This window comes from Micromys minutus (assembly GCF_963924665.1).
Source record: "Micromys minutus genome assembly, chromosome: 10".
NCBI lineage: Eukaryota > Metazoa > Chordata > Mammalia > Rodentia > Muridae > Micromys > Micromys minutus.
This window is the reverse complement of record NC_137979.1, coordinates 55257015-55281855: the sequence shown is the minus strand read 5'-3', so window position 1 is coordinate 55281855 and position 24841 is coordinate 55257015. Positions and strand designations below refer to the sequence as shown.

At 46.5% G+C, this 24841-nt stretch overlaps 1 protein-coding gene across 1 annotated transcript in view; it reads right to left on the bottom strand.

The window, feature by feature from the left end:
- ARSG (arylsulfatase G) overlaps positions 1-24841 on the bottom strand; it is a 116858-nt gene that overhangs the window by 47645 nt on the left and 44372 nt on the right. Inside the window, exon 3 of the mRNA XM_080924198.1 lies at positions 19301-20183. Coding sequence (XP_080780324.1) covers positions 19301-19518 — 218 coding nt within the window. The 5' untranslated portion in view covers positions 19519-20183. The remainder of the gene's footprint in view (positions 1-19300; positions 20184-24841) is intronic.

Genomic DNA, 24841 nt, shown 5'->3' with positions numbered 1-24841 from the left:
CATAACACAGCATGGGCACACAACACATAACACAGCACAGGCACACAACACATAACAGCACAGGCACACAACACATAACACAGCACAGGCACACAACACATAACACAGCACAGACATACAACACATAACACAGCACAGGTCTAGAATCCTAGTGCCGGGGAAGCAGAGACAGAAAAGTAAGTTGGGGCCAGTTAAAGAACACACAGCCTGGTTAGAAAACAGAACTAGGGGACTGGAGAGGTGGTTTAGCAGTTCAAAGAACTTGTTGTCTTTGCAAGTAACTGGAATTTGGTCCCCAGAACTTGCATGGTGGTAACCATCTGTAACCCTAGTTCCAGGAGACCCGATGCCCTCTTCTGGACCCTGAAGGTACCAAGCATACACAAGGTGTATATACATCTACACAGGCAAAATATTCACACACATAAAATAAGCAAACTTAAAAGAACAGTAATTTAAAGAAAGTAAGAGTGGAGTAGCTTGAAGAGCAACTATGGATGAGTGTAAGACCCCAAACTCACAACAGAGACAAGGGGAGGGAGAAAAAGGACTCACCAAGGATCAAACTTTAGCAAGGGCATTCACAGAGTGGGCGGGACCTCGGGACCCACGGAGTGGGCGGGACCCAGACTAGAATCTGAAAAAACGCTGAAAATCACAAGGGCAGGCACTGCATGGAGGAACAGTTCTATTGTCGATTTGGTAGCATTTAGAACCACTCAAGAGACAAGCCCTGGGTATGTCTGTTTCAGTATTTCCAGCAATGCTTAACTGAGCAAGGAAGACCCAGTTTGAATATGGCTGGCACGGTCCCAGGGGTTGTAGTCCATGACTGAATTTCATCTTGCTCTGCTACCTGCCTGAGAACGCAATATGACCAGCTGCCTCGTGTCCCCCCCCACCCCGCCATGATGCACTGTACCCTATAACTGTGAGACAAAAGAAACCGTCCTTCCTTACACTGTCTGTGTAACCAATAGATACAAAAGGTAAGCCAAGCCAAAATGAGTCTTAAAATAAAATACACAAGTTCCTCACAAGGGGCAGGAGAAACGGCCTGGGGTAGAGGGCTGGGAACAAGATCCTTGGGGACATATGTTGTTTTAAGGATTGATTTCTGTAACCATGTAGGTGCCTGGTCGGGGCAAAATTCAAAGTTAAACCTCAAAGGAAAACTCAGCAGACTCTATAAGAAGAAACAAAACAGAAGCAAACGAGTCTCACTATACAACATGTTTTAAATAAGAATGCCCAGAGGGAAGAATCATTTCAGGTGACATTAGTACTTGGTGTTCTGACTGTGCACCCCAATGGGATTAAAAAGAAATCTAAGAACAAACAACTATAATGTATATTGTGAGGAGATCCTAAACATTACACAATGGCTACATTACTAGTGAAAGTGTTAGTGATGGGATTTTTGAGACAGTTTCATGTGCACGAGAGAGTAATGTAGATGAGAAATTGCATTAATGTTCCTAACAGGGAGCCAAGAGTTTCACTGTCAGAAAATACAAGAGCCATAAGATGTTACGAAAGCCTATAAGGTAAAAATCACTGGCAGATTAATGACAGGGCTGGGAGACAGCTCAGTGGTAGAATGCTTGCCTAGCATGAGACTCTGAGTTCAACTCAATACCACAGGGAAAAGGTTAGTTAGAAAGAAATAAAAATGTCATTATGAGTTCATAACTTAAGAAAAAAATTTCTAGGTGTGGTGTGGTGTGGTGGGAAACAGCACACCTTTAATCCTAGCTCTTGGGAGGCAAAGGCACATGGATCTCTGTGAGTTTGAAGCCAGGCTGGTCTACAGAGCAAGTTCCAGGAAGCTGCGGCTACACAAAGAAATCCTGTCTCAAAAAAAATATTTTATATATATATATATATATACATTTGATCTTTTCAACATGTGGAGATTCCATGTAGGGCATTGGGCATGCAAGGTTAGCACTGTATCAATGAGCTATGCCCCCCCCCACTGGAATATATCTATTCTAATGATGTACAAATTGTTTCAAACCTAGAATTAGGCCTTGTTCCAAAAAGATATGGTTCCTTTTCATGTGGGGCAGTGTTGAAAATTATATACATACATACGCACGCGTGTGTGTGTGTGTGTGTGTGTGTGTGTGTGTGTGTGTGTGTACACATATGGAGAGAGAGAGAGGTGCATGCACTCACACACATAGCTGACCATAGGCACACACATATAGTTAAGAATTTTGGTTTTTTAAAAATCCCAGTTATGTTATGCATGTTTTTGTTTTAATCCCAGGTGTGGGATAAGAGGCTGATGACTGTGATTTGTCTCGTGCTCTAGGAGGAGTGTGATGTTTGCCAGCCGCGGATAGTTTGTTTGGAATTCTGGGGCCTCTTGAGAAGGTATAAATAGGAGAATCCTGAGAGGGCCTGTGGCTGTTACTGCTCTGCCCCTCAAGCCCTGATGCTGCCCTTGCTATTGCTGCATTGCTGGTTAGAGACGCCCTGACAATGGAGACTAGACATTGCCCCAAGGAATTGGATGCTCCTAATCAGCAGGAAGTAATCCAAAGAGGTCTATGCCCCTTTCCCCTCTAACCTTCTTTCTCCCGCCTAGTTTGGAAGGGATTGGGGGTGGAATAAGGGTCGGAAGGCTGGTAGATAATAGAACCCAAAAAGTATGCACACATACACACACACACACACACACACACACACACACACACACACAGCGAGAGGGGGGAAGAGGGAGGGAGAGAGAGACAGGGCCAGGGAGGAAGAGTCATTTTTCAGTACTGGAGAACATGATACTAATTCCAAAGCCTAAAAATTCATAATTAAGCACATGCCCTGATCCTCTAAACTGACCCACACCCTCTACTAGGAGACAGGGAAAGCACTTCTTGCAGTAACTAGCTCACACCAAAAGCACAGCAGTAGCTTTGGGAAATGACCATGTTTGCAAGCTCCTAAAATATGACTGGTAGGCAATGAACATGGGGTCACACTGCCACACAGTCGTTTATAAACTGGACAGAATTGGCAATTAGCTCCCTTATAAAGGGATTAGATTTAGTGTCACTAATCATTTGCCTGTGACCTTTTATGCCCCCCAATGGGATGAAATATGAAGTGTATAAAAGCAAGAACTCTTTGCCAAAAAAAGAGAAGAACCTAATCAAACTTCTGAATCTAATTTCCAGGTTACAGGAAATCCAGCTATGAGGATAACAGGTTCAACTATGCCACAAGGAAATGCTAAAACAAACGTGTTCAGATGTCTTGAGACAAGAGGTCTAGCTGCTCCAAGGAGCCAGGGGGATAATTGGGATTGGGGGCAGACAACAGTCTTCTTTATTCAAGGAAACCAGAGAAAGAAACAAATGGGAAGTGGTCTCACTTCAAATAGACTTAATAGTACATTTGAGGAATAGCTCAGGAAATATTGATGTGAGGTGGATTTTAGATAGTAGGGAATTGTTGGCCCTTTTCAGTGTAATAAGGGCACTATAGGCATATTGAAGAACTTTTTGTTTAAGATGTACTTACTATATGTGTACCAGTGTTCTGCTTGCATGTATGTATGAATTTGCACTACTTTGGAGCAGTGCTGACAGAGGCCAGAAGGCAACATTAGATGACCCTGGAACTGGAGGTCCAGATGGTTTTGAATTACCGTCTGCATGCTGGAAACCATAGCTAGATTCTTTGCAAGAATAGCAAGTACTCCTAACCCTTGAGACATCTCTCCAGGTCCAACGTTTTTATCTGAAGAGACAAATACTCTGCTATTTGTGATGAAGAATTATAATGTTTTCATCCCTCAAAGATTCAAAGAAAGCATATTAACAGAGAAAGAGCTATGGGTATAATCAAAACAAAATGTTTGGGTGAATTTCTTTAGATTTATATGTATAACATTTAATGACAATTTTTTAAACTATAGAGATCTGAGTCAAGAATGACTGTAGCAGCAACAGAGGTGTGTGGGGTCCCACTGCAGGGAGGGAGAGGCAGCTTAAAGAACAGTATCATTCATCTCCATGGCGTTGTAACTGTGAAGACCTCAGTAGTCTGGTATGGAGGGAAAACTGAGACTGGGCACTGTGAGGGGCTAGCTCAAAGTGGAGGCTGAAATGTAACATTTGAAACATCTCGAGGTGAAATGTAACACTGTAACATTGAAACTTCTCAGGGTGAAATGTAACACTGTAACATTGGAACATCTCCAGGTGAAATGTAACACTGTAACACTGTAACACTGAAACATCTCAAGGCGGGTGCTAGGGAGATGACGCCATTGGTAAAGTGTTTGGAACACCCACATAAAAGCCCTCATCAGTAATTCCAGTGCTGAGGAAAGACCACAGGGAGGTCCTAGGAGCTCATTAGCCAGCCTAGCTAAACCAGCAACCCCTGGGTTCAGTGATAGACTTACTCAAAAGCCAAAATGTAGCGCTATAGAGGACAGTATCAGATATTGACCACACAGCATGAATAGCTATGTGCACCAAAATACATATGCACACATGTGCATACAATGCACACACCACACATTCACAGGGAAAAAAAGAAAGAAACAAAACACTTCCACTTGGGCATCACATATGAAGCCTCTTTCTGGCTGCCAGGAGCCCCAAGTGAGTTAAAACCTATGAGTCTCTAATAGTTTCAGATGCCTCAAAGTCATCCCTAGGGAGATACCACCTGACTAGCTAAAGCAATCAGGACTCGGCATCCCTGCCCTTCACAATGACCTTGACATCAGGAGAGACAGTGACCCAGGAGGGCAAATGAGATCTTCATTAAAAGTGTGGATGCCTTTCTTTACTTGTTTCTCCTTCCTTTTCTCGTTGCCTTTGCTTCTTTGATGTATTTTTCTCTCTATCTGGCATTCAGGATGGAGAACAGGCCTACTTACAATGTGCAGAATGCCTTCCACCTTGTAGATCCCAGGATTGAACTCAGGTAGTCAGGCCTGGTGACAGGCAACTGTAATCACTGAGCTGTCTCACCAGCCCATTAGTTCCTTCATTTTTAAGGGAAAAAAATACACTCAAGGCTAGAAGTCATGAAGCCAGGCATCTTTAAAATCATAAACATTTGATGCCTGTTGAGATGGCTCAAAGACTAAGAGCATTTGTTGCTCTTTCAACCATCTGTAACTCCATTTACAGGAGAAATGCAACACAGATATACATGAAGGCAAAACACCTGTAACACATGAAGAATAAATGTAATTGTCATTGTGATCCCCAGAAATGCTATATTGGGAATTACACAATCAATGCTAATGTTCACAGAGTCCTACTTTCAATAACCAAGACGTGAGACTAGCTCGAATGTCATTCTCTATGTGAACAGATACCTTTCACAATATGGTATGTCTATGTAGCGAAATATTACTCAGCAGTTAAAAAGGAACAGAATTTTATACAAATAGCATCATGTCCCTTATAAACATTACAAGTATGATGTACAATGCCCCTGACCCCAGCACTCAGAAGACAAGAGGATCACCAGTTTGAAGCCAGCCTGGGGGACACAATGAAACTCTGTCTCCAAAACAGAAAAAAAAACAGTCAAGCACTGGGTCCATAGAACCCTTGCTTAGCATGTTAAGACCCTGAGTTCAATCTGAAACACCACACACACACACACACACACACACACACACACACACACACACACAAAACGTTCCTCTTACCGATGCCTTCAAGTGGCTGGTCTGTGCTGTGTTAATAGCTTTTGTGTGTGTGTGTGTGTGTGTGTGTATGTATATTTATATATATTAGATAATAGCTTTTTGTGTATATATGTATACCATAGGCTCACGTTTTGAGGAGGTTGTGAGCTTGTGAAAGGGGTGGAGATGGTAGAGCAATGGTTCTCAACCTGTGGGTTGCAACCCTTTGGGCAAACCTCCATCTCCGAAACTACTTATATTAAGATTCCTAACAGTAGCAAAATTGCAGTTAGGAAGTAACAATGAAAATAAACTTTATGGTTGGAGGTCACCACAACATAAGGAACTGCATTAAAGGGTCGCAGCCTTAGGAAGGTTGAGAGACACTCTGTAGATACTAGTCCTGGCTTCTGGAAATAGATTCCCCAGGAGTGAGCCTTGGAAGGTTGTGTCAACCCTTCTTCTAGACTGTCCAGTGCTTCCTGGACAGCCAAGATGTGAACAGTCCAGTGTCAAGCTCCTGCTGCCACCAACAGAGGCCCTGCTGCCACGGTGCCTCCCAACTATGATGAAGCTGTCCCCTTTGAAGCTGTGAGCCTAAATAAACTAGTAAGTACAATTTTTAAAAAAAAGATTTATTTATTTTATTTATGTGAGTATACTGGTCACTCTCTTCAGACACATCAGAAGAGGGCATTGGATCCCATTACAGATGGTTGTGAGCCACCATGTGGTTGCTGGTAATTGAACTCAGGACTGCTGGAAGAGCAGTCGGTGCTGTTAACCGCTGAGCCATCTCTACAGCCCTTAAGTACGATATTTTAGAAAGAACAAAAAGCAAATGGTGTGCCATCCTGCATGGAGCTGGCTCCCCAGCCTCCAAGCAATCATGACAAAACTTTGACATATTCCTGACAGCATGGAACCAGAATTCTTTGCTTTTCTACTTAGGGCAGTTTGAAGCTGGCCACCTATTTGACACACCTCCCTTTGGGAGGTGGGATTTATGTCCCCTCCCTTGAACCTGGGTTGGGACAGTGGTTGTTTTTCCGACCAATAGGATAAAAATGCAGAAGCAAGGCTGCCAGGCTCTGGGCCCTGGCCTTACAAGACTGGCTGTTTCTACTCTTTCTCTCTCAAAACACTCAGTGAGCCGCCATATGAAAAGTAGGGGCAACAAGAGACCGCCATGCTGGAAAGGCTGTCTGCCGATGCTCTCTGGTCAGTGACCTCAGCTGAGGTCATCACCGTGGAGACAGCAGCCCTGTGAACAAAGCTGACCACCTGCTTGCTGAATTGTATCCAGTGACTTTCAGCAACATAACTGAGAGTGACAAATGCCTGACAAAGTGGGTCCTGAGCCACAACAAAATGACTGCTGTCTGAAGCCCAGTACTTATGGGGAGGTCGAGGCAGTCGGTTATGCCGGTTCCAGTGCAAGGCAATGTCTAGCTCTCTTACTTCACAAATTGGGGGACCCCTCCCCACCCCTGTATGGGAGTAACCAAAATAGGAGTATGAGATACATGCTGGTTGGATGTGCCAATATTCTCTGTGTTGTCTACACTATAATTTACCTGGTTTTGTTACATTATAACAAAGTCTTTCTCACTACAGAGACCCCGGCTCCTTCCAAAGGCAGGTTAATTCCCAATCAAACTCCTTTTTGAAAAAGGAAAAGAGGCACAGACTCTTTACTGTGTAGTGTAGGTTAGCCTGCCAATCTTTATGTGGCCCAAGCTAGCCCAATCTCAATACCCCGTCTACCCCTCCTGAATTTTGGGATTACAGGATCATGCCACCACGCCTGTCCCTAAAACTGTATATGTGTGTGTGGTATTCATATATGTATTCATGTATGTATGTATGTATGTATGTATGTATGTATGTATGTATGCATGTTGGTACATGTACCTGCTCCTGCATGCATTCAAGCACATGGGATTACAAACATGGATCACCACCATACTTGGCTTTTCTAAAAATATGGGTTCTAGAGACCAAACTCAAACATATTATCAGCTCAGCTTTATTATCTCCCCCAGCATGAAAGCATTTTTATTAAAGTGACAGACAGCAAAGAGGGGACATGCTCAGGGAGCAAGGCAGCTGCGCTGTGACATCCCAGGCCTGCCGGTCAGGAAGCATGTTCCAGTTCTGAAGCTCCACACTTGGCAGCAGGCCACACGATGCCTCCTATGATGCCTCCCCGAGACAGAATGAGGTCAGGGACGGTGGCTGTGCTGATGCACACTGCCAAGCTTGCATGAAACTGGGTGAGGCTCTCCCTCTAGATCTTCCGGGAGGATCCTGGACTCATAGCTAGGGAGCTCCATCCCGCTGATACCTCCCTTCTGGTCCCTCAGTCTCCTGGGGGCTCAGGAGAATGTTCCTGTGCCCTTCCTTCCCCTGGTATCTACATGCCTTCGGTGACATTTCTAAGCATGAGTTTATTTAAAATACTTCCTGCAGCCCAGACACATTGGGATACCAGGGCTCGAACTCTTGAGGAAAGCCTTGGATGTTGATACTGCGGGCAACTTTGAATAGCTGTCCTAAGATTTTCAAACAGCTTCATCCATTGCTCAAAACTTTACCTCTAAACAAACATCCATTCTTCCTTCCCTCTTGAGACTGACGTACAGAGACCCGCCTAGCTCACACTCCAAGTGGTCCTCACGATTATTCTCATAACCCTCACCTCAGATGCTTACAAAACACCTCTTCTAATCCCGGGCACATTTCCAAGCACTTCACGCACATTAAGTCATGAGCATCAGCTGCCCTGGGATTTATTCCGCTTTGAATATGGAGTTCTGAATGGAATGGCCCCAGCTTGCTAGTGTTGGTTCTACAGCCAGCACAGTAGGATTCGCTGCACAAAAATTCACAGTGCCCAAGAAAAAAAAAATGGAAATACCAGAGCCCCACTAGCCAGTCAATGTGACATGATCCAGCAAGGAATATGATTCAGAGGACTGTCTACAGATAGGCCTCTGTGCACCTCCCTAGACAACACGTCTGCGAATTCAGGGCCACTCCTGGCCGAGTAAGTCACTTTAAAAACTATTGTTGTTGTTGTTGTTGTTGTTGCGGGAGGGGGCTGTCAGAGGACAGTTTGTGGAGTTGGATACCATTCCATTCTTCCTCTTCTTCCTCCTCTTCTTAAGACAGGGTTTCTCTATGTAGCCCTGGCTATGCTGGGACTCACACTGTAGACCAGGCTGGCCTTAAACGTTCGGATCTCCCTGCCTCTGCCCCCCAAGTCCTGAGAATAAAGGCATGCACATGCACACTTTTTTACTTTTCTTTCCATTTTTCCAGTTCCAATGACTAGGCTTCAGTGAGCAAACTTTCTCAGTAAGAGCCGTTAGGCCATCTCTCTCCAGCCCTGGACATGACTTCTTGACTGGTCCTCGGTGCAAGAGAAGGACAGTGTGCAAAGACCCAGACACGTAGAGAGAGAGGATGTCACACGAAAAGGGAGACAGATTCCTGTGAGGTCACCATCAGTCCAGCAGGCCTGAAGCCAGCAGAAGCCGGAAGAAGCCGAGGAACTCCGCCAGCACATGCAGGAGCATGCCCAGAATACCTTGATTGTCCAGCCTGCAGGGTGGAAAGGGACAACTTCTAGGGTTTCCAGCTACTCAAAAGCATTAAGGGGACAAACGGCTATGAGGGCAAGTGGCTCAGGTTTACACGATGGTCTCTGCTACTTGGAAGATTATGAAAGACCGAAGTTCAAGACCAAACAGTGCAACAGTGAGACCTTGTCTTTGCCTCGGGTCGGGGGGCTGTCCTGGAAACTCATTCTGTAGACCCCCTGGCCTCAAACTCAAGAGATATGCCTGCCTCTGCCTCCCAATTGTGACAAAAGGTGTGCCACCCAGTGAGACAAAAGGATGGGATGGGGACAGAGCTAAGTGGCACAGCACTTGCCTATTATGCAGGAAGCCCACAAACTGAGTGTGATGGAGCATGCCTGCCACGTGTGGGGTGAAGGCCGGAGGAGGGCGAGAGGTTTAAGGGCATCCTTGGTTACAACACAGTGAGTTCAAGGTGAGTCTGGACTACAGGACACCACCGTGTCTCAGAAAAACGCTTAGTTCAGCAGCACACGTACTGAAACTAAAGCAACACAGATTAGCATGGCCCCTGCTCCAAGGGCGATATGCAAATTTGTAAAGTGAGCTATACAGTTTCCACAATAACCCAGTTGTAGATTTGACCTAGGTGTCTAAAAAGATAGGCACAGATGAGGAAGACACAATATAAATATATGAATATACATACACATATACACACACACATACATAAACATACATATATACACATACATATACATACACATATACATACATGCATACACCTACATACATATATATAAACATACATATCATACATATACACAAATATACATACACACATGTATACATATACATACATATACACAAAAACACATAGATACATTCAGACATATATACATAAATATACATGCATATACATATATACATGCATACATATACATTCTATACACAAACATACATATACATACATATATATATATATATACATACATACACATGCGTACATACATATATATACACAATGTAACTTTTTTTCAGTAAGAAAGAAGAAGAAAGTTATGTTTGCCAGAAAATGGACATAACTGGAAATAACCGTATTAAGCAAATCCAGTCAATCACAGAAAGACAAACATCATGTTTGTTTGTTTTTTTCTGTTATAGTTCCCAGATAAGAAAAATAGAAAGAGTTAGTTTAGGGGGACAAACAGGACCATGGAAGAAAAACGGGGGTATGAGGGGGAATGTGTTCAGCATATATAATACATACACTATGAAAAGCTTGAAAAACTAAAGCATACACTTTAAAAGGAAGGAAGATTAAAAGAATAACTCAGCTCCTCCCCTTTCTTGCCCTTTCAAATTCCTAGCTATCCACACAAACCTATCATTTTCGCAGTCTTTGCTTGAACCCCGGAGGGCTAGCCTTGGCTTTGACTCTAGGAGCTGGAGCATCCATCAGCGTTAGAGTCCTGAGTATTTTTTACTGCAGCCAGCACACCTACCCTCCGTATGACTCCTGGATCTGCAGGTGTCTGCCCCGCCCTGACGGGCACATACACACATGTGCCAATCAAGCAGCACAGCCCCCTCTGACCTCGCTGAGTCCGTGACCCAAACAGGATTATTCAGAATCTAAACTGGAGGCCAACGGTGGTGGCTCATGCTGTTGGGGTGCTGAAGCTAGAGGCATGCCTTAAGTTCAAGGCCAGCCTGGACTACATGGTGAGTTTCAGGCTAGCTTGGACTACAGACCGATAAAACACCACAAAATAAAACACAGCAAAGCTAAGCCTAGCATTTTCTGAATCAGAACGGGAAATAACTCCTTTCTCCCGGGATTCTCAACGCAGAAGGCTGAGGCCTTGGGAGAGGAAAAGCCACTTTTCCTGTCTCATGGAGGCACTTGAGAGAGGATGGGCAAGCGAAAACAGCCCCGCTCCTGGGCAAAGTCCTTGAGCTGACCCTGTATTCCTTTTTGTTCGTGTGCTGGCTGAGCTGGTTTGTGCCACAGTTGTGAAGACTTGGGTCTTTGATGGAGAATGGAAACCTGGAAACAGCAGGGCACCCCACCCTCAGGATGCTGGCAGACCACTGAGAAGGTGAACAGCTCTGCCGGGAGAGCACAGAAAGCACATGGTATCCTTCCAGTGTGTGCACCAGGAAGTGTTCCTCCAAAGAAGTTCAGCGAGTTTTCAGACTCCGTCACAGAGAGAAATAATCACCTAAGCCACACGCTGTATGTATTTATTCTGTCAGTCGGAGATGACAAACTGGGCCAGGGAAGAAAATACCTTGACTAACTTATTCCAGCTTGCCCCTCTATAACTTCTGTCCCTGTGAACGTATTAATGTCACCTTCTTGTAAACCACCACAGCGCACACGTATGCCCCGCAAGATGTAGCTCTGAGCTCCTTTACAGATTGTGGATTCTAGACAGAAGGAACTTCGGATGGTGACTCTGACCCGAGAGGCACCACCTTGGTGGGGTGAGGCCCTTTCAGCAATATCTGGTACATGAAAAAAACAAAAACAAAAAAAAAAACAAAAAAAAAAAAACTTCAAATGAGAAAACCTAAGTAGTTTGGTGAGGTCTTTAAGAAGCCTGGCCAGTACCCATCTCCAACTTCTAAAATACACAGCTTTAAGACATGGCCCAAATGTCACCTTCCTATCCCCTCCCTCCAGACCACCAGGTCCATTTGGTGGAGACTAATGAATAAACATAAACAAACATTAAGCTGGCCTTGTTATTTGGGAAGCTTTTTTTTTTTTTTTTTTTTTTTTTGGTTTGATTGTTCTTCCCCAAATCTATCTGGGCAGTCTTAGGCCAGTTCGCCAACAGGGGTCCTCATTAAAGTCTGCAGATACATTGTAGAGCAAAGCTGGAAACAGGAGGCCAAACATTGCAGCAGGCTGCTAACAAGAAAATCAGTACAAATTAAGACACAGCTAGGCAGTAGCCAAGCAACTCGCCGATGCATAAATTATGTGTATTAGAATTAGGGAAAGAGGGCACTGGAAAGCGCTCACTCAGAGACACTACACTGCAGGCTGCAAGCATGCCCAGCCTTCATTTCCAAAGAATTTAAAAATGAAAACATGATGGCTCTCGGTGGCAACTATCTAAACTGCTATGTGACCGCAATAAAAACCACCTTTGTTCCATTCATAATTTAAAAGCTGGGGGGGGGGGGACTAGGTTTTTAAAAATCATCTGTTAGGGCTTTTGTGTGTTGGGGGGACAGGGTTGGGAGGTGTTAACCACAGAGGTGACTTAAAGAGGCTGACGGTTTAGTTCGGCCTCCACATCGCCTTCTCTTAAATGGGAAGGTGACTGAGTCTTTCCTAAGAACACTGTTAATGTCCAAACACCCAGATAAATGATACACAGTCTTCCTGTCCACTACAAAAAGTGGGTGAAGGTAGTGACTTGGGATTCATTCTTCTCCCCCTGCCCCACTCATGAATTCAACTGTCTAGTTTCGTTGGTTTGTAGTTTCCAAATAAGATTCCTGGAGACGAGTCCAGTCCTGGGCAAATCTTTTTCCCACATTCCCACTGTGAGCATATATGTGCATGCACAATCACAAGGCATGCTGGGACAGCTCTGTGCCTCCTGGACTTCTCATGGTTTTCCATCAGCAGCACCCTGGACGATGCCATCCTAGAAGGATCCCCCACATGTTCCTTTCCCTCCCCGCTAGCATTCTGGGCCATGCCAAGTATTCTAGAATATACTTTACCCATTTGCTGATCCCGAAGTACTTTTCCCTTCCTTTGCCTGGCTAAGGCTCACCTTTAAGGTCTCAGCATTGGGGCCTATGACAATTCACCTTGACTGGCACCTTAGCAGGATTTAGCATCACCATGGGAACAGACGCCTTGGCTTATCTGTGAGGGATTTTTAAAATTAGGTCAACTGAGGTGGGAAGAACCATCTTAAATGTGGGCAGCGCCATGCCATAGGCTGCAGGTCCAAACCAAATAGAAAGGAACGGAGCTGAGCATGCGCACTCTTCTTGTTAGGGGAAGGATGGAGAGAGTGGGGGCATATGGCCCATGGAGGTGTGGCGAGGCCTGGGGGCAAGGGAGATGCCTCTGGGGGGGGTCCATGTTGGGAATCCATTCCCCCTGAGGGACCAGCCACACAACGGTATAGTACAGAGTAGAGTTTATTCAGGTCATGGGAGAGTTAAGAGGGTGGTAGAGGCAGAGAGAGAGAGAGAGAGAGAGAGAGAGAGAGAGAGAGAGAGAGAGAGAGAGAGAGGAATAGAGGAGTAGAGGCCGGCCATGAGCACATGGAGGGGGAGGGGGAGGGGAAGAAGAGGGGTGGGAGTGAGACAGCAAGGCTGCAAGAGGCCGGTGGCCTCAGACACCCTGAGGCAGTGGACTATGCCCTCAAACTGTGAGCCCAGGTAAACTCAACTTTCCATGCAGCTGGGCTTTTCGTCACCACCAGACAGCAGCTGTAACCATCTTCTGCCTCCCTAGTTGCTTTTACCAAAGCACCTTTCTCTTCCTCGAGCCCCGGTGTCCCTCAAAAGTCACCGGACAGAAGGCAAGCAGCCCAGCACAGATCCTTTCTCCTTTCCCTTTGGGGACCAACACTTAAGGGTGTAAGGGTGTGCGAGCTCTATTCCCTAAGCTGTCGAGTCAAGTAGGTTCAGTTACATTGGGCTCATCCTGAAAGCACCCCAGTGAGGGGGATGGGCAGCGGTTTCTGTTCTGGGCACACACCACCCCACATTTCAAAAGGTTTTCCTTATCTGTATCGTCCATTAGGAATCTGTCTCCATGAGGTGAGAACTGGCCTCATCACTCTTGGAGACTTATTGTCCAATGACTTCGCTCAGAAGTCTTAAGGAGCAACTAATCATGACAATTGAATGGGTGTCTTTGATCTCGTGCTTGGTTAATCAGGTGACACCAAGGCCCCATTGGTTAATATTTCAGTTTCATTTTCTTCTCTCCCTCCGCCCCCGTCAGAGATTCATTACCATCTGGGTCACTGTGTCTCTCCATGTCCCCATCTATTAAACAGAGCCAAGAGGGAAAAGCTTGCGTGAGGTCCCTCTTGTTATCTTCCTCTTGTCTGGGTTGACATGTGCTCGTTACGTGACTTTTATGTCTGTTTGACCTATTTACTCAAGAGCAAAGGTGAAAAGCTGCCTGACCCACAACGCTGCAAGCTCACGGGGAGACAGAACAGAAGCTATGAACAACGTCTTGAGGTGGATGGCGAGGGTCAGAGGAAAATGAGGATTTCTCCCAGTAAGGGTCCTTCCATCCCTATATGTGCATCAGACTAAGGAGGGGTTACATGGCTGGGGGTGGGAGGCTTTTTCTTCCTGCCAGACAGCAAGAGTTCAGCCTGGCTGACATGCTCCTTTCAGTCACTACACGTGCGTGTGTCAGCTCACACGAACTCGTGCGCACACACACACACAGCTGCCAAGGCTTCATGTCAGGAGAGGGGAAGGAGGGACAGGGAGAGGAAGAGGAGGGAGAGGAGCAAGGGAGGGAGATCACTGACGTGACAGGAAATGTGGTCGATTCTGAGAACAGAAATTAAACCGGGGATTTGGCTGAATTGACAGCTCAATTCATTACTCACCGAGACCCTTTTTAGAAACACTTCTCAAGTCCCTGGGAGCCTCTGACCTTCTGAGTAGCGACTATTGATCTTTGACGCCTGACTAAGCTACTGCCCAAAAGCGATATTGGCAGTGGTATCGACTTGACCCAGAACTAAACTGTGGGCACGAAGGAAGAGCGAGGTGCAAAGTGAGCACTGCTAATCTATGCGCATGAGCAACAGGCTTTCAGCTTCACCCGTCAGCCTGGCAGGAAGGAGCTTCTCGCTCACAGTCAGTCTCAGTCATTCTCCTCTTCCATAAAACACCTGGGCGTGGGCTATAACAATGGCCCAGTCGGTGAGACTTAAGTATGCGGACCTGAGGTCTGTCTTCAGCACCCGCATTGAAAAGAAAGTTGCAGGCGTGAAGGTGACTTAGAGGAAGCGAGTGGATCCCTGGTCAGGGAGACGAGCCTATTTGGTGCATCCCAAAGCAGAGAAAGACCTTGTCTCAAAACAAACAAACAAACAACAACAAGAACGACAAAAACCAGTGCCAGTCAGAGGGCTTATTAAGTGCTTGCTGACAAACCTGACTGTGTGAGTTTGATCCCAGCCTCCAAATGGAGGACAGAGAGAACCAACTCCTTACAAGTTGTCCTCTGTCCACCCCATGGTTGCCTCAGTGCGGGGGTTCTCGGCCTTCCTGACACTTTGACCCTTCAAAGCAGTTCCCCACTTTGTGGTGACCCCCCCCCAACCATAAGACTATTCCATTGTTACTTCATAACTATCTTTGCCACTGTTACAAATCGTCGTGTAAACAGCTGATATTCGAAATACCTGATACTCAAGCCCTGCAGGGGTTGAGATCCACGGCCTCAGTGTAAGCGCCCCACCTCATGTGTTTTTAAAGAATCAAAAAATAAAGGGGGGCGGGGACACCATTTGAGGAATGAGTCCTGCAGCCAGCATCAGCCATGGCTTAGTTGGAAGACAGCCTTTTAGGAGGTCAGCACACAGAACACAAAGCTACTGACCTCATGGTAGATAACATGTCACAAGCTCAGATGAGCGAGATAAAAGGAGTCCCCACCAGACTGAGCTGCCCCCCCCCCCGCTGCTTCTGCCCAGATTAGGGCATCAGTGGAGTGACTAGGAAAAGAGGTGTCTGGGCCTCCCGGATCTCAGCTTAAATAGTGACTCAGATGTCTCTTGAGAACCCCCTGGGATACTCAAGTAGAAGTTCACCTGGAGAAACTGTGTCCCTGCGAAGGGGACATTCAACGTATAAATCTCAAGATGGATCACAAGCACGGTGGTGCATGTCTTTAAGCTCAGTACCTGGGAGGTAGAGGCGGACAGAACTCTGTGAGTTCAAGGCCAGCCTGAACTACAGAAAGCATCCCAGGAGAGCCAGGGATGTTACACAGAGACAACCTGTCTCGAAACGAACAATAACAAAAAAGATGACATTTAAAAAACTATTTCAGCCAGCTCCCACATGCACCCTCTATTCTGTGACATAAGATGGCCTTAAACTAGAAGTCTCCCTGACCCAGCTTCCCATGATGCCTGGCTCCGAAGTCCATCTATTGATGAGCGGATATCAACTGCTCGTTATACAGGAAGCCTTGTGTTTGTGCCAGGAGTGGGGAGAAGACAAGTTACTTTTCTCTCTGCAGCCCAGAGCTAGGAAGGGCACGCGTGCACAGGTGTGTGTGTATGCGTGTATGTATGTGTGTGTGTGATTAAAGTGATTTAAAAAGAGACAATTAAGCCAAGCTTTGCTTCGGCCATGAGACTTAGGCCCTAAGTCGGGCCGAAGTCGCGCTGCAACTTTAACTAACTTGCCTTCTTTCAATCCTCGCTCCAGCTCTGGGGGACCCAAATTGGATGTCCGAGCTGGTCTCGGACAGCAGGACAGAAATCCAGAGATTTTAAGTGAAGGTCTCAGCTGGGTTGGTTTCTTTTGGAAGCTAAGGGAGAACCTATTCTCTCTCTCTCCAAACTTCCTGTGGCTGACAGCTGTCCTTGGTAGACATATCCCTCTGATCTCTTTCTCTATTTTCACACTTACTGCTTCTGTAGTCTGTATTTCCCCCCCATTGGGTTTGGGGTGGGAGTGGGAGTCTGTGTAGCCCAGGCTAGCCTTAAGTCTGGGCCTTCCTCTTGTCTAAGACTTCTGAGTGCCAGACTCACAGGCTGGGTACCACTGTCCCCTGCTCCCCCATGATTCTTACAATGACACTAGTCACTGTGTTTGTTTCCACCTCTAAACCCACTGTTCAAATCAGCAAGATCCCTCACAACCTGCATTTGTGAAGACTCGGGGGTTCTGGGTGTAGAGTAAAAGGTCAGAGTTCACTCCCAGGTTTGAAAACCCACCCGACGCTGAACTCGGGAACCCATCAATCCCTGAGCTCAAAATCCACCTAATCTCTGGGGGCACCCCAGACTCAGAACTTGAAATCCCACCAGGATTGGACTCAGAGAAGACAGAGCTATCCCTCAAGAGACTGAAGGCCCCAGGGAGTGGGGAGGTCTGGTAGGGTGGGAGCATCCTCGTGGAGATGGGGGGAAGGAGATCTGGAACATGGAACAGGCAGAGGGAGGACTAGGAGGGCGATAAAATCTGGGCTGTAAAAAATAAAAGATTTAATAATAACAACAATAATAATAATAAACAGAAAGAAAAAAAAGAAAGATAATTCCACTCTAATCCCCAACCTGCAAAACTCTATGTAAGGCCAGCCTCCAGTTCAGTTCCTTCCTCCTTCTCAGCTAAACCGAGGCAGCCACTCTCTGTGTCTTCCCTAATAAATCTCGTGTGAGGCTTGCTGTGCAGTATGACTCTGTGCTACTCTTTGACTCCCGGTTGCCAGGATACCTCTCCCTTCAGAGCTGCAACACTTCCATCAGGGAGACCCTTCCCCCTCAGAGCTGTAACACTTACCCTGGATAGGCGTGAATTCTGGGATGGGGGGTGGGGGTGGGGGCTGCTATTTTAACACAACCCATGTAGTCAACTATGAAAAAAATCTCATCCTGTAAAGCTTCAAGGGCAGAGCACACCTGACACATGGGGAACTGAGACTTAAGTGGTGAGCAGCCACTAGAAACAGGAAGTGGACAGTGAGCCCAGGAAGTGTCCATCACACAGGTCGGCAAAGGGAGGCTTACCTAGGCGGGTGACAGCTGAAGCCAGCCACAAGGTGAGGGGGCAGAGTAGAAAAACTGTTTGTGAGGTTTTATGGGGCTCGGGTTTTAAATGAATCATCGGTTGCAGAGTAACCCAGAAAGCTCACCTTGTCTGGGACATGTACGAGGGCTGAAGGAGGTTCAGATGCAAGGGTCTTTCTCCAAGTTCTGGAATGTATGAGGCAGAAACTCGAGATGTTCCCCAGGATACCCCTGGCAGCTAGCATGAGCCACTCCCACCGAGCCAGATGTGTTTTACACAACACAGACAAGATCCATGATGGCCAGCCATGCCCCTGCATCCAAGAGGACCCAATAGAGGCCTGTGGGACTCAAAGGAGTCTGCCAGCCCTGACACTTTGTCCCCATCTAAGTGAGGAAAGAAGCTGGGATTTGAAGGAGACTTTGCAATGGCTGCTGTATAAACTCTACATCTGTCAGACATACTCGCTTCCTTTTGTCGTCCCTTAGATGTCCATGCCTTGGATGCTAGTTGCGTACGTTCACAGATGAACGTGTGTGATCAGTGGTTCTCAGTTAGCTCATCATAGGCCATCCATTCCCGTGAGCACCCTTCCCTCTGGGCTCTGGAAATCCCCCAGTGTGAGTCTGCGTACAACCGGACTGTCTACTTTCCTTTTAACCTGTCTCCTCTTTTGGAAAGTAAGTAGCTTCGGGGCAGGGAAGTTTGTCTCGTCCACCTCCAAATTCTCGGCGCCTAATAAACATACATCTTGCCAAAGGACTGGCTGGATGACTGAGTGGGCAGATACAGGGACTGGCAGATAGACAGATGACAAGTGGATGATGGGTAAATGAACGGATGGATTTGTGGATGGATGATTGATTGGAGGATAATTGGGATGGACAAAGACAAGGAAGTATATACATGGATAGGCATCTGTATGATGCTATACCGGCTTCAAATGCAACCAATCAATAAAGTAATGAAAGCGACATAGTCTCATCAATTGCTTATTAAAGTGCCTTATCAGGGCTGGAGAGATGGCTCATCAGATAAGAGTGCTTGTTGCCCTTAAAGAGGACCTGGGTTCAGTTCCCAGCATCCACATGTTGGCTTATAACCATCTGTGATACCGGTTTCTTGGGTCCAACAGACATGCATTCACACAGACATACATACACACAGGCAAAACACACTAATAAAATAAAGCAAATAAATCTTTTTTTAAAAAATGTACTTACACTGTCTGCACCCCCAACAAAGACTGGAGTGACAAAAAGCTTTGTTTAGCATTTTCAAGACTCACCTCATTCCTTCGGAAGCCATCTTGTCAAGATTGGCGGTGTCCTTCCTTGCTGCCCAGTTTGCTCCAAGATCACCCCATCCCATGTCATCAGCCAAAATGATCACGATGTTTGGTTTGGAGGCTCTTGTTTTCCCATCGACAGAGAAATCCACCAGAGGGTAGAGGAATCCGGAGAAGCCCATGGCAACCAACAAAACCTTTAGAAAGAGCCACCCCATGGTAGGACACAAAGACCCCGGTTGTCTCGGTTAAGTCATATTCGATCACCACTCTCAATCTCTCCAATAGTTTTCTCTTTGTTCACCTTCAGTGCGGGGAAGTCACCAAGGAGTCCCGTTGCCAAGAACACACTGATATTAGTAATGGTTATATAGGGGCTACAGAAACAGTGCCCATATGAAATCCGAATCCAAGAGAGTCAGGAGTGTGTCACCCCCTAAGTTGGGTTGATTCCCTCAAGATGTCCTCCCATCACAGCTTAATAGGATGACTGGTCAGGTGCAACATCCAAACACCAATGTCAATAACCACGATTGGCCACTTAGCCAGGAAGTGACCCTTCGCGCTCAGGGAGGCTAAGGCCACAACAGAAGCCTCGAGTCTGCTTAGGACTTCATCTGGTGACTGTGGGACACATTCTCGCATCTGCAGAACACCTGGGCATTCTAGAAGCCAGAGTCAGCTGCCAGATGAGTGTCTGCATTCCAGATGGTGGAAGTTTCTGCAAGGTTTCCTGAAAGAACAAAATCTGACAAGAAACCAGAGTTGAAACAGCCCGGCCTGCTGTGTTTTACTCGGTAGCTTGGGAAATAATCACTTTTCCACGCCAACAGATGTTTTCTTTCTTCTTCGAGTGTCTAACTGGCTCATCAGCTTCTTCCTCCTGGAAAACAGGGACGGCAATATTTGCAACGGACCTATAGTAACAGGGTTGGCAGTAACATTAGAGAAGACTCATTTGCTGTTCACACACCCTATAAATGAGGATAACGGAGCCCCAGTATCCTGGGTCAACTAGCTCCCAGTCTGCTAACCCCTCCCTGAGTGCCTCCCCCACCCCTACCACCACAAATGGTCAAGCTCATTGAGAATTTTAGAAGAAAGGGTTTAAAAAAAAAAAAGTCCCATGATCATGACACATTTGTTTAGAATGGTCATGTTCTGACCTAAATGTTTCCGTAAGAAATTCTTGGCAGCAGCTAATCTAGGGGTCTGAGGATATAACTCTGTTCATACAGTGCTTGCACACACAGAGCCCTAGGTCCGATCCCCAACACCTCATAAACCAGGAGTGGTTAGTGTTTGTAGTACCAGCACTTGTGACGTAGAGACAGGAGGGCCAGAAGTTTAAAGTAATCCCCAGCTACTGTGAAGACCAACCTGGGACAAGTCAGATGCTATCTCAAAGCAAACAAGCAGCCTCCCCCAGAGAAATTGATTTGGGGGGGGGAGAGAAAAAGAGAGACTTGTGAAAACAAAGTTAATAATAGATTTAGGTGGAGGACCTAAGTCATCTCTGTAGAATGCTTCCTATCTTTCTGTGTGTTTGTAATTTTCATAATTAAATGCTGCCCCTAATGTCCCAGAGAATAAATACATTCTAATCATGACATTTTCAGTAAGAAAAAAATCTAGGTCTGGAAGGTGTAGCTCATTGTAACTTCCCGCGCACAAGATGCACAAGGCATTGCTGTCAAACACCATTTAGCTAATGGTTCTCAAACGTGGGTGTGCGGAAGAATCAGCACATCCAGAGCTGAGGATCCAGCTCTGTGTATACAGGCAAAGCCCTGGGTTCAATTCCCCGCATTCCATAACCTGTTCATGGTGAAGTATGCCCAGGATCCCAGCACTCTGGCAGTAGGAACGGAGCAGAAAGATCTGAAGTTCAAGGTTATCCTCTATTACATAGCCAGCTGAAGACAAGTCAGAGACCCACTCTCAAAAAATAAGCAAAGCAGCAACTTCAGTAGGAAGGCAGGGATCGTTTTCTGTTTCTTCTTCATTTTTTAAACATTTATTTATTTATTATATATGAGTACACTGTCGCTGTTTTCAGACACACCAGAAGAGGGCATCAGATCTCATTACAGATGGTTGTGAGCCACCACGTGGTTGCTGGGAATTGAACTCAGGACCTCTGGGAAGAGCAGTCGGTGCTCTTAACTGTGGGAAGCCACTGTATTCGCCATTACAAGATGGCGCCCAGCCCGAAGGGAGGGTGGCCAGTTTTGAGATAAACAACCTAAGTGCGCATGCACGCCTGCCTGTTTTTGCTGAATCATGGTGACTCTGAGTATGCTAATTAGGGCGCACAGAATGCACCAATCAGGTGGCGGCACAGTCCTCCTAAGCATATATAAGGAGGGCTGGTTTCTGGGCTCGGGGTCTTTCGCTATTGCAATCAAGCCCGCAATAAACGCTTGTAGGAGGATCCTGTTGTGGCAAGTCTTCCTTGCCGGCGAGATAGGCAATCTCTACACTTAACCACTGAACCATCTCTCCAGCCCAGGGCCGGTTTTTCAAGACAGGATCTCACGAGGTCCAAATCAGTATATAACACATGATGACCTTGACTTCCCCCTTCTGAGTCTCTTGCTCTGGGACTGCAGGTGTGAGCTGTCACACCTGGCTTTGAGATAGGAACTTGAGCAAGTTCCCAGGTGAGAACTGCACCCTTTGTTCTTGGTTCACTCTCGGAATAGTAAGGTGTTGCAGAGTGTGGGAGAATAAAAATATCACTCCAGGCCTAGAAGAAAAAGGAACCGGCATGGCCTAACTGGAGCTGACTCAGCTCTGGTGGACAAACCCGAAAGCGAAGCGTGTCAGACTAAGACAGGGGGCTAGATGTCCAGATGGAGGTGGCAAAGGGAGCCGAGAATACAGCCAAGTCACTCCTTGTTTACTTAAAGGCTCTAAACCTGCAAGATGACACGGTGTTGAAATTCTAGGACACATAACAGTCTTCCGCCCATGGAAGATAAAGAAACAATCTGTAATGTATAAAACTGCTACAGGTTGGAGCTATTTGCTATTTCACGAGCTGTTTCTTTTGGTGTGTGTGTGTGTGTGATATTTCAAGTTATGTCTCTTCGTGAGCCAGACGTAGTGGTGTGTTTCTTTCAATCCTAGCACTTGGGAGGCAAATGCAGGTGGGTCGCTAATGAGTTGGAGGCTAGGGTGTTCTCTGCAGCAAATTCCAGGCCACCCAGGACTATTAGGTGAGACCCACCCCCATCTCAAAAAGAAAAAAATAATCAATTATATATTTCCGTGCCTATGTTCATTCACACAGACCACGGAGCTCACACGTGGAAGCCGGAAGACAACTTGTAGGAGTCAGTTCTCTCTTTCATCCAGTAGGTCCCAGGAATCAAACACAGGCTGTTAAGCTTGGTGGCAAGCTCCTTTACCCACTGAGCAATCCCCATGGTTAGACATGACCAGCTAACTCCACTGTTAGCTTCAGCGGACGGAAGTTCTGGAAGACCTTGATAAAAAGCAAATGAGTGGACAGAGTCATCCTCGTTCAAAATAGACAGAAGTCCCGTCTGGAGGCCCATGAGCCAACTGTTCGGAAATGCAATCCCTTCCACTTCCCAAAAGGACTTATTTCACACTTGATTATTCAAGTGGTATTCACTGATCTTGAGATCCCAAAGACTTCTCCCTTTCTGGAAGACTCTTGCATAAGGAGGGTGCTCAATAAATACTTATTCACCTGCTGGTTAATTCCCAGCCTCCTACTGGCTTTTACCCACGAGCAACAGCTACGGGAGACTTTCCTTCTTAAAGCTGTTTGGCTTATGGCATTGGTGTAGCCTCACTTCTGGTCAATAATCCATCTCTGGATGACCTGACCTTACAAGAATTCCAGAGGGGAAATTCATTTGAGAAGGAAGCTAAAATTAAAGTGGAAATCAAACTAGATTGTTTTCTTTCGGAGTTCCATGGCAAGGCATTCTTTTGAGGATTTTCGAAAGGAGGCATTAAGGCTGCACTTTGAATTTTCATAGAATAGAAATGAGGTCACTTTGCCAGCAGGCTAGTGCAGATTTCTTCACATCCATACCTCCAAGGGGACATTTAAGCCCTTTCTGCTTCTTTACTCTCTTTAACCAAAGGGAAGAGACAAGCTCATCGGACAAAGGACGGACTTGAACCACAGGCTTCAGTAAAGATTCACACTGAGATTCTACACTTTGCCCAAAGAAAATGGCCCCCACGTACTGTCCTGGCACATAAGCTGATGTCACTTTCCCAACTCTGTTTCTATGAATGAATCTCTTTCAGGGAGGAGGGGCCAGAGAGACCACCTGAGAGACCACCGAAGTGACTGAGATGGCTCTGTTGGTAAAGTACTTACTATGACAATGTGAAGACCCACAAAAAGACCAGTGTGGTGCTGAGGGCAGCTCCCCTCCCCCCAGCACAGTACTGGGCCATATATCCCTATGCATTACAAAACGAAGGCCACCTGCTCCACTTGCTGTGATGGATAACCTCCAGAGCAGTTGAACAGGTCCTCATTTCCCCAGGTGGTGGAGCAAACTTCAGCTGCCAATCAACTTCCCAACACCTCAGGTTCTCCCTACCCCCGACTCTGTTGGTTCAGATTCTAGAGGTTGCACCCAGGCCCCTCACACATGCTATCCCATCACCTACCCCAACCCCACCCCCAGAGCTAAGCTACAAGGCTAGGCTGCTAGGTGTGTTAAAGGTTAGCTTCCCTTCGGTTTCCAGGCTTGCTTATGGGTGAAGATAGAGAAAGGACCCACAGACAGGCTCTCAGCCGAGGCATGCATGCTCTGAGGCAATCTGCAGATGTGCTGAACGGTGTCTGAGTGACCTCGGCCTGGGCGTCCACTCCATCACCTGACTCTGGCTTCCCGCAGACCTCCCTGTGGTCAAGCATCCTCCTAGAGAACCTTGAAAACAGCTGAAACAACAAGGAGGTTGGACAGACCTCTCTGGCTCGGGGCTCTGTTGGTTTTCCAGAAGCGAAGCTTTGGGGATGAACTGAGGCCAACAAAGACAAAGGAGAAAGGAGAAGTTAAGTGTCTGATTGCAGAGTCCTGTTGTTTCGCCAGCCAACTCAGGGCATGGCCTATACACTGGCAAGGGGCCAGGAGTCACATGGGGACTTACCAGGAGGGGCCTTGGGCACCAGCTGTCCACACGAGGTCAAGGGCGGTTCTCCCAGGCCCTCGATCATTGGCGCACCACATGTACGCTAGCACTTTAATCTAGGTACTGTGCACGCAGCCATGAAAGAAACCCTTGCACTACTTTGGTTTTTTTTCTGGGGGAGGGGAACATGGAGAAGGCAAAACAGGAGAGAGCTATGGAAACCCGAGCAGAAAGGTGTCAGATGTGTGGAATGGGCGGGCGCACAGTCAAAGGGGGGTTCAGGATACTCCCACCCAAAAGGCAGTTGAAGAGTCTTAGGAGACAAGGGCATATAATAAGCCAAGGGCACCTCGGGGAAGAGGGATCAGGGAAGGCTGAGATCCAGAGCAAGTTGCAAGCCACAAAGAAGTA